At 44.9% G+C, this 18,405-nt stretch overlaps 1 protein-coding gene across 1 annotated transcript in view; it reads left to right on the forward strand.

The window, feature by feature from the left end:
* ABCA4 (ATP binding cassette subfamily A member 4) overlaps positions 1-18,372 on the forward strand; it is a 127,207-nt gene extending 108,835 nt beyond the window's left edge. The window contains exons 39-50 of the mRNA XM_050960927.1: positions 3,984-4,131; positions 5,190-5,313; positions 6,246-6,375; positions 7,350-7,470; positions 8,637-8,699; positions 8,810-8,916; positions 11,122-11,263; positions 11,776-11,910; positions 14,868-14,971; positions 15,071-15,163; positions 16,104-16,353; positions 17,185-18,372. Coding sequence (XP_050816884.1) covers positions 3,984-4,131; positions 5,190-5,313; positions 6,246-6,375; positions 7,350-7,470; positions 8,637-8,699; positions 8,810-8,916; positions 11,122-11,263; positions 11,776-11,910; positions 14,868-14,971; positions 15,071-15,163; positions 16,104-16,353; positions 17,185-17,295 — 1,528 coding nt within the window. The 3' untranslated portion in view covers positions 17,296-18,372. The remainder of the gene's footprint in view (positions 1-3,983; positions 4,132-5,189; positions 5,314-6,245; positions 6,376-7,349; positions 7,471-8,636; positions 8,700-8,809; positions 8,917-11,121; positions 11,264-11,775; positions 11,911-14,867; positions 14,972-15,070; positions 15,164-16,103; positions 16,354-17,184) is intronic.
* The last annotated feature ends 33 nt before the right edge of the window (positions 18,373-18,405 follow it).

Genomic DNA, 18,405 nt, shown 5'->3' on the forward strand with positions numbered 1-18,405 from the left:
GGTACTAAAAAGACACAGAAAGCCTGTAATTGTAGGCTGACACAAGGATTCTGTTTCCCAGCTCTGCCAGATGCTGCAAAATGGGTGTACTAATGTTTACCTACCTCACAGAGGTATTCAGAGTCTTAAAGGTGAAATTGGACTTATGTGCTGTTCTGCTGCCTTCTGATGGATAAAGGTCTAAATGTTTGGTTGTTTTTTTTAAAGCCATATATTTTGTTTATTTTGTACCCCTAGATATATCAGATCTTGTTTTGTGAGGTTTAGCTGAGGTACTTGTTGGCAATCTTAAATATCTAGTGTGAACTTTTTCAGCCTCTAACTGAAGGGGTGGAATGTATTCAATCTTTAACAAACAGACCATTTCTTCCAGCTGTTTAAACAATTCAGGTAAATAAGTGTTGGCAAAAAGAGTTTTTACAAGACTGAATACAATTCACTTCCCCTCTCAGTTAGTCAGGGTTCACTTTTAACATCACAATCCTACTAGTTCTGCAGCTGTCCATAATGTCCTCTACATAAAATAGATCAGACAAGATCTGAATTACTAATGTAAAACAATAAGCAGCTTTTTATCTTTAAGCACAGGGCCTTCCAGGCCCTCTTTATAAACCACAAAGGAACCTAGAATAGGCAGAAATCCAATTTTGCTTTTTCTTTAGAGGTCACCTTTAATGCACTAAAGTTTGTCAAGCACTTTGGATGGAAGGCACTATGCAATTGCTGAGCATCATTTAGTGTCTGCAAAGTACTTGAAGATGAAAAATGTTATATAAGTGACTGCTACTGTTTTATTTCTAGTCACTTCCCCATGCTTTTTCAAAGTTACAGTAGTGCAATCACTAAGATGTGAGGTCACTAGTCAGGGCGGGTGCAAGGATGTTTCGTGCCCTAGGCAAAACTTCCACCTTGCGCCCCCCACCCAGCCCTGTGGTAGCTCTCCCCCCTCCTCCGCCCTGAGGAGCTCCCCCCCACGGCAGCTCCCCTCCTCCGCCCTGAGGCACCCCACCTCCGCGGCAGCTCCTCCCAGCCTGGGGAGCCATGTGGCAGCTCCCCACCCCAGCTCACCTCTGCTCCACCTCCTTCCTGAGCATGCCGTCCGCTCCACTTCTCCTGCCTTCCAGGCTTGCGGCGACAATCAACTGTTTGGCGCCGCAAGTCTGGGAGGGAGAGAAGCAGAGTGGGGTGGTGTGCTCAGGGGAGGAGACAGAGCAGAGGTGAGCTGGGGCAGGGAGCGGTTCCCCTACCACGCCCCCCCTTACTTGCTGCAGGCGGCCCTCCCCGTGCCCGCCTGCCCCAGCTTCCTCCGCCTAAATGCCGACAACAATCAGGGCGGCTGAAGATTCGGCCGCCGAAGGACCCGAAATGCCGCCCCCACAAATGCTAGCGCCCTAGGCGATTGCCTAGGTTGCCTAATGAGTTGCACTCGCCCTGTCACTAGTTAAAGACACCTAAAAGCATTTAATCAGAATAGTCAGAGGAATTTTACAGGCATAAGAATGTACTGTATTAAAAGGAGTGTGTTTCTGTTATTTTAAAAGCATCTGTAAAAATGAAGAAATGTTTGCCAAAAAGCATCCCATGTGAGTCTTTTTAAATTTCCACATGTGACCACAGACAAGTTTAAATATGTCTTCAGAGGCAAGAGCTAGTGCATGATTCTCACTGCATCACCTTGTGATTTTCTTTTAGCAGCAAATTGTGAAGTTTGTTGTGAAACTTGTTGTGAAACTTTGTTGTGAAATTTGTTGCGAAATTGTGTCATCTACCAGAAATGCATGACACAGTTTGGAGCAATTCAGCACTGTTGTCAGTGCAGTTTTTCCTTATCAGGCTGTTTGCTGCCCAACATTATCAGTATGTTCAAGAAGCATACTGTTATTGTGTGGCTGAATCAACACCCAATATAGTGTGACAGTTCTTTGGGTACTCAGGGCTCTGAGGCCAGGTCTACTCTACAGACCTCTATCACTCAAAAAAATCCAGACCACCTTAGCGATGCAGTTATACCAACCTTTCCCCCTGTACAGACAAGAATACATCAACAGGAGAGCTTCTCCCGTCGACACAGCTATTGCCTCTTGGGGAGGGGAATTAACTATGCCGATGGGAGAAGTTCTCCTGTCGGCATAGACCATCTTCACGTGTGCTACAGCGGCGCATCTGCATCGGTGGAGCTGCACCAATGCAGCAGTTTAAGTGTAGACCTGCCCTCAGTCGTCTTCTTACTCCCATCTCTAACAAGGAGGAGTCTTTTGTGTGGTAGTAAGTGTCTTCTCCCTAACACTGTCATCCCTTCTGTCACTCTCCCCTGGGCTTATGCCAGCCCTTCTTTTGCCAGGCAGGTTAACAGTAGGTGCATCCCAATCCCCAAATCCTTTTGAATCATTCTGCAGTGATATCCAGCTCCTGACATTGGCTACTCCCAGAAATTCCAGATTCTCTGCACCTGAAAGTGCAGTGTACCCCAATTTACCAGTTTGTCCTTGAACCACCACTCCTGTAAACCATACAGCACTTGTGAGCACTTGTAATAAAACAAAAGTAGGTTTGTTTAAGAATAAAGATTGAACTAGAAACAAGAGAGTGGCGGTGGGGGAACAAGTGTTTACAATATAGAACAGGAAGCTGAATATACATTTATCCATAGTTACTTATCCAATATAATAAAGTGGATTTCCCCCAAAGTTCAGTACTTTGCAGAGCTGGCTGGTTTCTCAATAATCAGGATCCAAATATTCATAAAAGCCCCCTGCCCTTTAAGGGTTTCCACAGTGAATGGATCCAAAGCGTCTTTCCCCACACTGTGTTTTAGTGAAGAAAGTCCTTTGTTTCCGTTCACAGGCAGGGCGAACCCTGACCTGGATGCAGAGTTTTTTTTCTACCTTTAAGTGGTTTTGATTGTTTGTCATTTTCTCTGATGGTTTTCCATTGACTGTTCTGTGATGTGGCAAGTATAGACAATAGAACCTTGCATTACCTGGCTGACTGACTAGGGAGGGTGACAACTCCTTCTTGGTTAAAGGGGTCCTCATTGAGACACATTACCTCCTGGTGACTAATTTCTACTCCAAGTCCATAAAGCAAACTTTCAGAATATATACATTGTTCCTTAAATGTTACCTGTATGAGTCTTGACAAGTTATAAGCTTTCTGTAGATACCCTACATGTTACTCTTTATGGATCAATATCCTGTAAGACGTGTTTGGTGTAGTGAGTCTGTCAGGTCTGAGGTGAGAGCTGTGTGCAAAGAACAGGGGACACTTTGCCAAGGGGTCTCTGTGTCACAAGTAGTGCACAGGGAACCCCAAGATGGGTTGCAGATCAAGTGTGAGATTCATTGGTTGAGCTAAGCAAACACCTAAGTCTGTAAAGTATCTACCTCTGCTATGCTTTGCTCAAACCAGTATTGTGTTAGTGTCTCACTTTTTTACGAGCTCAAAATTTCACCCACAATATTTTTCATAATAGAAAATTTAATCATGTGCAATTCCTTCGCTTGTGCGCAGTTTCTGCCCTTATAATTACTAAAGTCCTTGATTGATGAAGTGTTAATAACCTCTATTAAGTACTTGTGTCTGATTTTTGTGGCCAGTTCCAAGGGTTGAAATAGTGGTATTTGGCAAAACCACATAGCTCATTTACTACATCTAACCTTTACCTGCTTCTCTCATAGATATAGAGTTCAGCTGTGGCACTCATGTCTTGTCCACAGATGTCAGGGTAGTCACCTGCTGTGGTGATGATTGCCATGCAGGTGTTCTGTTCGCTTCACATTTGAGCAGTGAACAGAACTAGGCAGATGGGGTGGGAGGGAAGCCATTGTGTGGCAACCAAGCCTTAGCGTCTGAGTGAAATCTCTGATTAGTTTTGAGATTTCACCATATATGGGGCAAGGAGAAAGGTTCAGCATATGTCTCTGATAGACAAACTACAGGGAATACTCAGAAGCTGATACATTGTGTTTCTGTCTTTCACACAGGTGGGCAGTAATTCCCATGATGTACCCAGCGTCCTACCTGTTCAATGTCCCTAGCACTGCCTACGTTGCATTATCTTGTCTTAATCTCTTCATTGGTATCAACAGCAGTGCCATTACATTTATCTTGGAGTTGTTCGAAAATAACCCAGTAAGCAATGCTTTCATGGAGACCTTGATTTAAAGAGCTGTGCCAAGACAGCATACTGCATGTAAGGTGTCCCAGCCTAGCATGTGGTGGGCGACCATCTGTAGTAACTGTGTTTTCCCCTTCTGCTGACCTTTCTGGGAGTGAATGAGTAGGGAAGATACTACTGGCAGTATGAGGACTTTGGAGGGTGGAGAGTTCTGAGTGGAGCCAAAGGAACCAAATGAAGTGGTGGTCAGCACAGTTGACTTGCTGAGCTACCAGCCACACACACCATCGAGTGACAGTGAAGTGCTTTAGATCAAGCAGAAAAAATCCATACTGAGCCACTGCCAGGAGCCAGCTTCTTCCTCAGAGTGGTACATGTGGTGATACAGTGCTTTTGTTTGTCCTGGAAGAGAAGCAAGTTTTGGTTCAGCTGCTTCATGATTTCAAGTGCCAGCTTTATCATGCCCCCTGGCACTGTTATCTATCCGTGTATTTTCAAATATCGTGTGTGTGCTGCTTCACAACTTCCTGCTGTGATAACATGACAATATAATCCAGTGCTGCTCAGCTTGGGGTACAAGAGGACAATGTTATGTTACTTCTGAAACCTATTCTTTCCCAGATTATGCCCATCCTTTTATAGTTATACTTCTGGCATTAAAGACATCATAATTGGTGAGCAAGAATCTTTCTGTTCAAGAGTCCCTGTCCCAGTTTATAATGGATGGGGACAGAATTACACATTGCCTACAGTATATGCAATAATATTCCAGTGTGAAGAAGGTGAAGAAAACATTTCTTTTCTCACTGGTATTTTTTTCCACATAAAACTCCCTGTTAATTTGCTTCATTTGCCAGAGTCATCCTACTACAAACTATACCCCTCTGTTCTATTTTGCAATCTTTGGTGCACAGACTGATAGACACTACCATCATCTTTGTCTTCAGAGCAGAGAAGACCTAATTTCACTGATATGACAGAGAACTGAACATTCATTTCACTGCTTTCTTAAAGGAAATGCTTTAAGATGCCTGGGTTTCACTCCATGTGTGATATTATTTCTGTATGTTAGTCTTTGCAGAAATTCAATAATACATTGAAAAATATGCTGATAATCTTCCCACATTTCTGCCTGGGCCGTGGACTCATTGACCTAGCCATGAACCAAGCAGTGACAGATGTCTATGCCAGATTTGGTAAGTAATAGCTAGCAACTTCAAGGGATGTTTTGAAACCAATGCTGGGCATGTCCATACCAGGGCTAAGATATGTAAGTGTTGGAATCGGAGGACTGGTGGCTGTTTCTCAAATTTCCAACTTTTTCATGTCCATGTGTGTATCATGAATGGTCAGAACAAAAGTTCAACCTTTTAAAGGAGTTGCAATACACCAATACAACTTTAAGTGCTGCATGGGGGTATGGCCTATACCAGTAGCCTGTGCCCTAGGTGAAACCATTTCTACAGTACTTGAATTCTGAACTGCCTTCATTTTTTGCCCTGTCATGGTGGGTGGGTTTGGGAAGACAGAAACACTAACGTCCTCTGCCAGAATGCAGGGCTTTGAAGACTAGCATTGAAACTAATAGGTGAAGTCATTGCTCCCCCGGAATTGAGCTACTTGATCCCCCTAGACAATCATAGCTGGGATATATGTCTGCAATGTTAATTGCTGCCTGCTATTTTGATAGCCCTCGTACTAATTTTAAAATTGGCTGAATTTCTTTAAATACCCCACTGTGGTGCTGTGGCTGCCTTTGATAAAAGAGATCTTCTTGCTGGAAAGGCAGTGATATATCAACACAAAGTTTATTAATTTTTACTGAGAAAGGAAAATTGCCAGCAGAATACCCCATGCAAATGTCTAGATATGATCTGCAACTGGCCTCATATCTATGGAGACAGCATTCATTTTCACTTCCACATATCAGTGCCTTTAGAATTTGGTTTTGAGTTTTCAATAAGAGTCTTTATTAGGACACCCTGGAAAATTGCAGACATTGCCTGGTAATGATCACATAAATTACAGATTTGCATCTGAAGTTATTACATTAATGGGTTTTGTTCTGAGGATCTGTGCTGGGTTTGGGCTATATTTCGCTTTGCTTTCTCGTGATTTCACTCCAAAGGTGAGAAGCATGTCTTGAATCCATTCCAGTGGGATTTTGTTGGAAAGAACCTGGTTGCCATGGCAGTTGAAGGAGTAGTATACTTTGTTCTGAATCTCCTTATGCAGCATCATCTGATCCCCACAAGATGGTATGTCCAAAAACCCTTGGACTCAGAGATAACAAAAAGCTTTCATACAAGCTTAACAAAATTAGCGTCTTAGTTATCCACTGTGATGCCTTTTCTCTCCTAGAAGTCTCATGTTTGTGGTGGCTTTACAAGATTCACCCTATTTACTTTGGCATTATCGTTAGTCACTAGGGCCCTGATTCAGGGAAGCATTTAAGAATCTACTTAAGTCCCATTAACTTCATTACTTCTGTGGGATTTAAGTAGATGCTTATTTGCTCTCCTAAAACAGGAATGTTTTTCTGAATCAGAGTTTCAGGGTGAACTTATTGTAGTAGGTAAACTGTGGTATTTAGTCCACATAGTGAACTTTTAAAGCTTCTGAGTGACTTAAAGGCTGATGAAAGATGCTGGCCAGGAAGTCCCATGAACTGCAGCCCTCTGTTTACGCACAGCTCAGTTACAGCATGGGCAGCAGCTTCCCACACTGCTTCTTAAAATTGCCCCAGTCCCACCAGGAAGCTTCCTCCAGGGATGAGTGTAAAATTTATTCTCAGATGTGATTGCCAACAAGGGTTCCAAAGAGTGCAGTTTATGAAGATATAGTCTCACATGGACAGGTTTCCATTAAGAACTGGACTGAGACCATCAGCTCTGTATACCTAGGGCACCAAACAGTAAAGGCGTTGACTGAGCACTGAGTTGTGTCAGATTCAGACTACTGACGGAGGAGTGAACAGACCCATGTCCCATTGTAAACCCCCTTGATCCACCAAGACCCATGTGTTCACAGTACTTGGGATTTAAGATTGAGAAGTCTCTTCAAATCCAAGAGTGCTCCAGCTAATGTCATATTATAAAACTAAGGTCTTCTCTCTTCCATGAGTCACATTTCCTGAGAATCATCTAACCATGATCTCAGGTTCTGCTATTGTAATTTTATTGTGCCCCATGCTATTCATATTTTTTTCAATTAATCTGTTGCATTTCTTTAGGTTTTCTGAGCCTGCTAAATTGCCTATTAGTGATGAAGATGAGGATGTTGCAGAAGAAAGACAAAGAATTATGAATGGAGGAAACAAAACAGATATATTAACATTACAAGAACTGACCAAGGTAATATTTTGAGAATTCTAAAATGTATGTTTGCTTTAGTTGGAAACTCATCTGGGATACAGTCTACTGACAGAATATTGTTCCAGGATGCACTTGAACAAGTGGACAATATAGTTTTCAAAATCAATAACATTTTTAAAGCAAGATCTTATACTTTTACTTGCCTACTGCCTTCTGATCAAACAAATCAAACCAAAGTCAGGGATTTTGATATAGAAAAGTCCAGTATGGACAGGACAAGCTTCCCTACTCACTCCTTGGCTAAAGTGCCTAAGCTACCTTTCACCCATCCACCCAACCTAACCCTATCCAAGATCTACCATCTCCCCTACACCGTCATTCCCCACCTAGCCCTTCATTATGGGCTGTTTGGTTTCCATTTGCGAATCCCAGTCTCCATTTCTTTCCCATTTAGCTAGTTTCACATTATAAGACTAGGAGACTCTTACAGGGTATGAGTCGAGGTATGTGATTGCAGCACATGCATGGACATACACAAACTAGCTTTAATCTAGCTAGCTCAGGTCCCGGAGCAGTGAAGCCATGGCAGCATGGGCTTCAGTTTGGGCTGTACAAGCCCACTTGGGATCCTGAGTAATTATTCAGGCAGCCAGCCTGTGCTGAAGTCCAGCTAGCTCAAGTAAGTCTACATGTGTTGAGATCGCACATCCTGATGGCAGTGTAGACAGACCCACTGTATGGTGCTAGCTAATCTTCTCTCCAAGGATTGAAAACATCTGCATGATGTTCTCAGTCCTTAGCCCCAGCCTGAGGAGCAGACGTCAAGATGTCATATCCATTGCTTTAGCCCTATGAATGGAAGTACTGCATCATTCCTCACAGTTTTAATTTCCTTTATTGTTCCATCTTGTTTGATACATCAGAGACATTTTGTTACAGTGCAGATTCTGGGAGCTACCGCCATACTGCCTAGAGCTGGACTAGCAGGTTAGATAAAGATGATAATGGGTAAAATGATTCCTAAATAGGGCAAATGTTTGACTCAGTGGAATGTTTGCACATTTTCATTGTTCTAAGATTATATTTTATTCTTGTCAAGCATTTGCAGTCCCCTAACTCCAATGTTAATAAACTGTGAAGTTCAGAGGATTCCCTCTGCTGTAGATGTCTTGTAATAGGAATTTTTGTTTCTTCTCTCATTCTAGATTTATGCAGGTAGACACAGGCCAGCAGTAGACAGACTCTGTGTTGGCGTTCGTCCGGGAGAGGTGGGTCGTTCAGTAGCTATAGATCACACTTCATAGATCGATTCATATTAGATGATCCCATTGATTTTCAAGTAGAAATACTTAAGACTGTGATCAATTTTATAATTTAGTGCTTTGGTCTCCTGGGAGTGAATGGAGCTGGCAAGACGACAACCTTCAAAATGTTGACTGGGGATACTGACGTGACATCTGGAGATGCTGTAGTGGCTGGCAACAGGTAACCTCTTTAAAACACCACAAGAGCCCAGTTACCAACTGATGTGTCTACATCACAGAAGCCATTGCTACAGCTGGCACTCACTGGCAACCTGTGTTGATGGTCTCAGCAGATACAGAGGGTGGGGAGAAGTTCGTACTGCCATTGCCCTTGCTGTACCTGTCGTGTGGATAAATAGAGGGCTTCACGCTGAATCAGATCAATTAAGAGTCCAGCAAAATAAAGCTGCCGTATTTGAGAAGTTCTGAATTTCTTTTGCTCTGCGGCGACAGCTGCTTGCAAGATCTTAGGGCGGTTTAAACTAAAAAATGAACAAAAACAGATACAGGAACTCACTGAATGTTTTTTGTTGTGACTGATTTTGTGTTAGAAGATTTGTGACTAATTAATGTAATTGCTAGAGATGAGACTAAGCAACAAAAATCAACCCATTTTTGAGCTCCCCTCGGTATAGAGGTGTTCAGATCCAGATGAGGGTCGGCACCCTCTAACGTCTAGGTGTGTTTAGACCTGGGGGTTGGGACTTGGGGCCCATCTCTGGCGATTTCTAGCTGTTGGTTAAATTGCATTAGGGTGACACTGTGAATGGATATTTCATGATCTGGCAGTTTGAATGTTTCATTGTGCTGTAGAGATCTTTCTTTCTACATGGAATTCCATAGCTCTTTATGAATGTTTGATGTTTAATGCTTCGGCCCATACTGCAGACCCTAACTCACAAACGGCAGAGGCCGACAGTAACTCAGGCCACGAGAAATTATCTTTTATTTCACTTCTCCCTCCATTATCTCCCTACCCAGAAGCAAAGTCAGCACTGTTTCCTACTTACAGACACCAGAGGATGCACTCAGATTAAACTGCCTGAGTTGGTATCTAGAAATAAACACAATTAGCAAAATACAATTTGCTGAGTGGCTGCTTGAATAGGAGCTAACTTTACTTGCCTTTAAGTCAACTTATACAACATGATTTAGCTGCAGCAGAAAAAACAGAGGAGGGGAAAAATGGCTTTACACCCTTAGTGTTATACCAATTATATTAGACCAATAAAAACCAGCAGGATCTTATTAAAGGGGACAAGACAAAGATGCCACATTTATTATGATAACAATTTGATTTATGACTAATAACTAATATCTTAATTCTTATACACACACAATACCTAATACCTATACACACACACACACACACACTATATCTAATTCCTATACACACACACACACACACACACACACACACACACACACACACATATATTCACATGCACACCCACATTCATCAAGTGTTCTGCAGCAGCTGCATAGTTACCAGTCCTGAAGATAGCTTGTGTTCATGGCTTGATTTTGCAGCTTGGGTTCGTAGCTTGTGGCGGCTAACTGGCCAGGAAAGCCGGGCACAAGGCCGAGCTGGATCTCTGTTGGGCAGGCATCAATGTTCTTCCGTGTTGGCAGCAGAATGTTACCCAGAGTCTCTCATCTCACCCTTCTTTTTTTATAGGCTTTGAGTTTGGATTTAAAGTCTATAGGTCTTGCTGTGTCACGCTGCCTCTGGGTTTAGACTGATCACCCATCAATTGCAGGCGTGACTTTCAGCCTTGAACCTGGCTTTGATCTTCCTTCTGTTGTCCTTTTCTTTTTAGGGTGGATGCTTCTTACTTTGTTTAGGGCTGTTGTCTAGGTCTTCAGCCGTTGGTATTTGAACTTTATCTCATCAGGACAGGCTGGGGCTGGAGCTTGATTCCATCATTCATACATACCTCATTCACACATCTAAACTAAACTAATAGATTACAGCAGGGTTTGCAAAAATGAAGGTTGGAGGAAGCTTTTACAAAATGGAGTGAGTGTTTTAAAATGGGGTTTGAATTACAATATGGAACAGAAGTTACAGTGTAGGCAAGTGTAGTGAATGGTGAACAGAAGTTACATTAATAAAGTGAACAATTAAAAACAATTTCATTTATCAGTTCTACATTAGTAGGGATGATTAGACTTTATTCACCACAATCCAGCCATCATACAGTAGAGCACCTGCTCTGCAGCTGAACATTTAGCAAGGTCTTACACTGTGAAATTCATTTCTAGGCTGGTTTCACTAATGAGAATGATGTTGCCCACAGTAGAAAGGACATCTGTTTCTCTATCCCAGACCTAGCTATTAGCATTTCTACAGTCAACAGACTTTGCTTTCTCCTTCTTTCTCCAGTATATTGACCCACATCTCTAATGTCCATCAAAACATGGGCTACTGTCCACAATTTGATGCTATTGATGACCTCCTCACAGGCCGGGAACACCTCCATCTCTATGCACGCCTGCGAGGGATCCCTGCTGAGGAAATTGAGAGGGTACGAACAGTCTCTTCTTCATCAGTTTTCTTGGTTATGATAAATATTTTAGACGTTTGGTTGGGCCCCTCTAATACCCAGGACAATAATTTTAAATGTAGCTTGACTTTCTGTGCCTTGAAATTCTGGTTGCAGTCCATGTCATTTGGACAGCTAAGTTCATGATTGCACCAGAAATCCCGGTACCTAATCATCCTGGAGGCATGAACTGAACCTGCAAAAGTGAGGGATTAAAAACAGAAACCTGACTAAGGCTTGCTAAAAATGTGGAATGAAAAGCAGATTCTAAAGGGAAAAATTAGCATGTTGTGAAGAAGCAGAATTTTACCCATCATCACAAACAGTTGTGCTCACTGATGGACTCACCCTAATTCCAGTTCTGAAATACATGTGCTAAAAGATGAGGTTTTGCTGTGGCTCTGCCTATTAGTGGCAAGGGTGCGGTTGTCACCAGCTGTAGATGCAGTTCACTATCTGCTGCGTGAAAGAAGAATGACTTCTCTCTCTCACAGGTTGCTGACTGGGGGATTCAGAAGCTGGATCTCCAGATGTATGCAGACCAGCTGGCAGGCACATACAGTGGGGGTAACAAGCGTAAACTCTCCACTGCCATTTCCCTGATAGGCTGCCCTCCTCTTGTCCTGCTAGTAAGTGTCACAGGAAAGTAGCTCTGTGATAATGCATTCTGTGTGTTAGCAATAAGGGGCTGATCCAGAGAGGTGCTGAGTGCCCTCAAGCCAATGGCACTGTCAGTAGTTTGATTTCAGTGGGAGGCAGGAAAGCTCAGCACCTCATAGGATTGGGCCCTACATGACTGCCATAGGAAAAGTTTTCAATAGAGATGGGCTTGAGCTAAAATCTAAGATTCAAACATAACTGAATTTAGGGAAAATTCAGATCCAGAGCCACTTCTGCTTTTTAAATGAAGAATGAACCAGAGAACAACCATTACGGTCAGAAGAACATACCTGGCTGTGTATGGGCCATACCTGACTGACAGTGCCATCAGCTGTACCTAGCAAAACAAAAGTGTGGGTGGAGTATAGCTAGTCTTTTCCATCAACAGCATTTTTGGAATAAAAGATGCAAATAACATTTCAATCATTCCTTAAATTATAATGTTAGAGTGACAGTGTGCTAGGCAAGAAAGGTTGAGTCAGCATTCTGTTCCCAGGAGCTCCAATCAAGCAAAGCAGACTGGAGCTGATTAAGTAGAGTTGTGCCTAATTTGTGGATGGGGCAGGGCAGACAGGCTAATTAAGTCATTAGGCAGCCCATAAATAGACACAGGAAGGAAGTGGAAAGAGAGGAAGCAGGCAGCTAGGGAAGGGAGAGATTGCTCTCCCCTGCTTGACACAGGAGCTGTATATGTTATGAAGGGAATCCATTTGCAAATAAACTGCACAAGGTGTTGGACCAGCACAAGAGTCTCTGTGTAGTTGGTAGACCGCGACAGAAGCAGGAGCCAGGAAGCCCCTGTTACAGAGTAACCCAAGTTTCTGATTGTTTGTGTTGGTAGTAACAATTTAACTCAAATGCAATTACTGTCAATAAGTACGCTATTAGATCATATAGTAACACTTCAGTTTGCATGATAAAAGGCAGGGCCTCCCGGGGGGGACACAAGTGGGGCAATTTGCCCCAGGTCCCGCAGGGGCCCCCACGAGAGTATTTTGGGGCCCCTGGAGCAGGGTCCTTCACTCGCTCTGGGGGCACCAGAAAACTCTAGCGGGGCCTGGGCCCCCAGAGCTTCTTCCGCTCCGGGTCTTCGGCAGTGGGGGGGTCCTTCTGTATTACCGCCGAAGCGGGACCTGCTGCTGAAGATCCCAGGCTCCCTGAATCCTCTGGGTGGTAATTCGGCAGTGGGGAGCTCCCGCCGCAGGTCTTCAGGGCACTTCGGTGGCGGATCCTGGAGTGGAAGGACCCCCCCGCCACTGAATTACTGCTGAAGTGGGGGTCCCCTGCCACTGAAGACCCCAGGCCCCCTGAATCTTCTGGGCGGCCCTGATAAAAGGAAGCATTGAGTGCTCTCTAATTACATTGTAGTCATGGGTGGTGGGTGAACCTTTGCTTTGGGGAGGCTGATCCCTCCCCTTCCTCCTGAGGGCCCCACCCTCCACACACAGGACCTCTAACCCCCGCTTAACAGGAAGAGGCCTGAGGGCCTCCCACCCCATGACCGGAGGAGCCCGAGCCATATTGGGCCAAGCTGCCAGCTCGGCCCCAGCACCATGTGTTCATGATTTCCCCCACTGTTTGGGTGTCTGACCTGAGCCAGCAGGTGGCCTAGTCCAATAACTTTTGGGCAAATGCCCAGGGCTGCAACTCCCACATCCACCTCGCTGACTGGAACTTCTGGCAATACTTCTCCATGGATAGCCCCCCTGATGTAGGACAGCTGCCTTTACCACTTCATAATTCCTGGCCTGCTCTTCATTTAGGGCCACGCAGGCCACTTGGACTTTGCTGGCTTGGTAGGGAGCCAGTTGCAGGGCCCAGGTTGCCCTGTCCCATCCAGCCCCTTTGGCTACCTGCTCAAATGTGCTTAGGAAGCACCAGCTCATCTGTCGGGCCCATTTTACACAGTCCTAAGCCTGGTGCCCAAATGCCATCCCCTCCTGTGGGACTCACCACTTTCTGCAGGAGCTGCTGCTGGATGCCGGCCCGCTCCCGAATTAAGTCCAGCAGGCTCTTTTGCTGTTCTACCTGCCAAGTGAGCAAGGCCTGTCTCTCCAGCTGGTGGGCTTGCTCAATACTCTGCATTGCCTTCTGCACCATCTCCTGCTGCTTGACCAGCCATTGCCTGGTCTCCTCCATCTCCGGGATGCCAAACACTTGCACTGGCATGGAATCCCAGATAAACCCCTTGTGCAATAGAGTGCAACAAGGCCCCCTTAGCTTCTGCCTCTGCTAGGTCCACAAAGTCACTCTGAAAGCCTGGGGTTAGTAACCACAGGTGCAGTTTATGCACAGGCTTGTTCCCATCATGGTTTCACCATGTACAGTCAACCCTTCACTGTTGGAGAGAAGTGCTATCTACTTCCACTCCCTGCCTTTTCCCTTTCTTTCTGCTCCCCCTTTGGCTTCCTTCCCCTGAGGCTTTTATACTGCCCCAGGCTAATTAGGTGGCAGCTGTCTCTGCTTCCCCAATTAGGGCCAAGTTATCTCCAGCCAGCTCTAATTTATTCCCTTAAATGGGAGCTGGTGTGACAGAGGGCTGAATCAGCAACCCTTTGCCCAGTACCCTGTCACACTGAGCTTTACGCACTCTGCAGCCTGGCTTCTGAATAAGCTCTGTTCTGCTTACCACTGTACTAGCGCTTAGATGCTTTGGTGGTGGCAGTATCTGAGATCAAGAGATAAGACTCTCTGTACTGGCTGATTTTGAACCATTGGTGTCATGGTATGCACTGTCCACTGTAACATGTTCTGCTGGGTGCAATGCCCTTCCCGATAGCTGTGCCCCACACTGGGCGCACTGTATTCCGATCTGCATTTTACTATTAAAAAGACAAAACAAATTCAGTTTGAAGGAATCTCAAACTAATGCCTTGGACATGTGTTTTATTAAAATCTTTGACTGTAATTAATATTGTCCCTTCAGGATGAACCCACCACAGGGATGGACCCTCAGTCCCGACGCTTCTTATGGAATTCTATTGTCAGCGTGATCCGAGAAGGGCGAGCTGTAGTTCTGACCTCACACAGGTAATGCAAACCTTGCTTCCTACCGTCAGCACTGGAGTCAAAAGAGGGCGGAAATCTTGCTCTAATCCTGAACCTGTGTTGTGTTCTCTGTTTTATCAGCATGGAAGAATGTGAAGCTCTCTGCACTCGTCTAGCCATAATGGTGAAGGGGACCTTCAAATGCCTGGGCACTATTCAACATCTAAAATACAAGTAAATTCAATGTTTGTATCCCGTATTGTTAAAGAATTGTCTGGTGATTATGGGGACACTCAAGATACACCACAGCCTGTACTTCATGCAGAGTACAAGTTTCAAATAAGCTGTGATTATGCAGCCATCCAGGTGTTATGTAACATAGGCGCTAGACCTGTGTTCATTTAAAAATAACACACTGCTCACCTTATGACTGCAACTCTTTAATATGTAACACTGTTAAGTTAGGCCCCTTGATCCTCAAATCACCTGAATATATTACAGACCAATTCTTCAGAATACACGTGGACTCTTCTTCAGCTTCCCAGAACAGTTCAATAGAGTTAGCTCTAGGTATTCCATTTCATACACTTCTGCAGACATGACCTGTAACTCTTGATGGTGGGCAGACACAATTTAAAGATCCGGGGTGGGCAGAGGGGAAGCCTCAAGCCTAGGCGTCACCTCAAGGCCCTTTCCCACTCCCCCTGCGCCTCCCACACCCACTCCAAGCCAGCGTCCCCCGACAGCTCCTTCCCCACTTATTTCTCCTATTGCCTCCCTGCTGTGGGTGCGGCGTGGGCTGGAGAAGGTTCTGGACGCTTGCTGCTGAGCAGGTAACTGCAGCTGTGGGTGAGGAAGGAACTGGACTCAGAGGGCTTCCCCGCATCGCCCTTGGTGGAGTTGCGCTGCCAGCCCTGTCTCTCTTCCCTGCTCCGGGTGCCTCTGAGCAGAGCTCAGTAGGAGCACTAGGTGCCTATGCCTTTCCCAGGCATGTCCCCCTCAGCCGCACTCAGCCCAGCTCTCATCCTGGCAGAAATCTGGGGGGCCACATGACCCTGCATGGCCTCCACGTGTTGCCTCTGCATTTCTGAGTGTACTGCTGAGAACTGATTCCCCCCACTGCATAGTAAAACCACGTCTTCATAAAACAACCAAACCCATGTGTGTTTCTCAGATTTGGAGACGGATATATTGTCACCATGAAAATTAAAGCACCTCAACCTGGGCTGTGTCCAGATCCAAGCCCAGCTGAGCGTTTCATACAAGTCAACTTCCCAGGCAGTTTACAAAGAGAGAAACACTATAACATGCTGCAGTACCAGATTTGCTCCTCCTCATTGGCCAGGATATTTCGGTTACTTATCTCCAACAAAGAAAACCTGAATATTGAAGAATATTCAGTCTCACAAACAACTTTGGATCAGGTGAGTAAGAAAGCAGTAAAGTCATCCATGAGAAAATCTGGCTGGCAAGAGAGAAGAAATGCTATGGGGATCTGGCAAAACCCAGAATAAGTTAGGGTCTGTAACTGTCTTGACTATCTGTTAAACCAGCTTTTGAAGGGCTTTACCTTACATCCCTAACTCAGTCAAAACTCTCAGCGCCCTCAGGTAAAAGTGCAGGATCAGATCTGTGCATACCCTGATGCACTGTGAAGCTACAGTGACAACTGATTAATTTTCTTCCATTTAGTTTTAATGAGATTTTGACTGCCTTGTGTCCCCAGAGGCCCTGCAGTACCCAATCAACTAACTGAGCACCTAGCCCCCTCCTCAAAAGCCACTGATTTCCATACAGGAGCATTTCTATACTAAAAGCCAGCAACACGGGCCAGTGCTGTTGGCAGTGCACACTGTCATTAAAGGGTATCACACCCAGCTGGCAGCCCTGGGTCTGTGCAGCTGTCACGGGGACTGCTGGTGGGTATACGCCCCGCACACCTGTGACTGCTCGTGACCTCTGCACAGTGCCTTTAGGATACTACATCTTCTCTCTGCCCACCAGTGTGGTGCATGTTCTATGGGCCCTGCCCCCTACCTCAACTGACGTAAAGGGTGGATTTGTACATGTATTCAGTACAGGATAAAAAAAATGTGTGACCTCTGCTGATGGGCAGTTTTCATTTCTGCACATACCTCTGGGTTCTGCTTCACCCTTCTTGCCTACAGAGAAGCTGATGTGATGCAAGTGGCAAGAGTAGTTCAACTGCCCGGCCCCCAGTGAGCTGGTTATATTGATCTGTTCTCCTCTCGCAGGTATTTGTGAACTTTGCTAAGCAACAGATGGAGGATGAGGAAATTCCTTTACATCCTCGTGCAGCTGGAGCCAGTCGGGAGGTGAAGGTGTCCCCAGCTTTTCCTCAATAGGCAGCTGCATAGAACTCCCCTGCAGCTGCTAACACAGAGTGTGTTAGCTCACAGGTGTGCCATATCACAGCTGTATGAGGAGTGAAGAAACTGCTCAGGGCAGTATTCAAATAAAGCTTTGTACCTTTCCGAGTACTGTGTTCACAACTAACTAGCAACAAAAAACTTCTTCTGCCTTGGCTGGAGAGAGACATGAGGTATGCATTGAAAGGGTCAAAGGAGTGGAAGATGCTTGATTTATAATAGAATCCTCCTGTCACACAAGGATCATTATATGCTGCAAAGAGAGACAACTCTTTCGTCCTTCCTGACACATAAGAAAGCATTAAAGATGTTTTTTCTATTCTGGACCTTTAATATGGTCTTTTTTAAAAAAACCAAAAAACCTTCCAAATTAATTGCTACCAGTAGCATTGCACACCTTCCCACTGCACATCCAAAAACAGAGAGCACTGCCACCTCAGGAATGGGCACCTACCTTCTTAAAATGCAAAGGACTGTGTCAGGCCAGGACATAAGTGCTGACAGATAATACTCCCTCTCAGAGGCTGCCTCATTGTAATGTCAGGCAATTCCATTAGAGCTCCAGAGAATCATCAGGACTGGGAGAATCAGCCAAAATCTCACATCCAAGCAGAACCTTTTTATATTTGAAAAAGCTTGGTGACTTTTGGTAATGAAAGTAAATACATGGCCCTTCGTTTCCTGGTTCCAGGAACTGAGGTGAAACTACAAAAGGTAGTGGGTTTTTGTTTGTTTTAAAGTCTGCATGCAATATTCAGTATTTCTGATCTGGCCCAAATTAGGAAGTAGGCAAATCTCACATGAGAAATTCTCATCTCTTGGCCGGCTAGGCTGACATATAGGGCCTGATCCTGTTGCCAGCTGAAGTTAAATCTTCCCTCTGTGCAGAGCCTTCAGGGCTCAAGCTGGGATGTAAGTGTTGCCCAGGCCTTCTGCTGGCCATCTGTAGACGGGAATTTCAGCCTACGTGCCGTCCCCTTTGAAGTCAATGAGAAATGAGGCAACTGTGGCAGACAGGACCCCAGCATTTTTGGAGGATTATATGACTGAATCATCAAACATTTTGAAGTTCACCCCTGACACCAG

This window comes from Gopherus flavomarginatus, chromosome 7 (genome assembly GCF_025201925.1).
Source record: "Gopherus flavomarginatus isolate rGopFla2 chromosome 7, rGopFla2.mat.asm, whole genome shotgun sequence".
NCBI lineage: Eukaryota > Metazoa > Chordata > Testudines > Testudinidae > Gopherus > Gopherus flavomarginatus.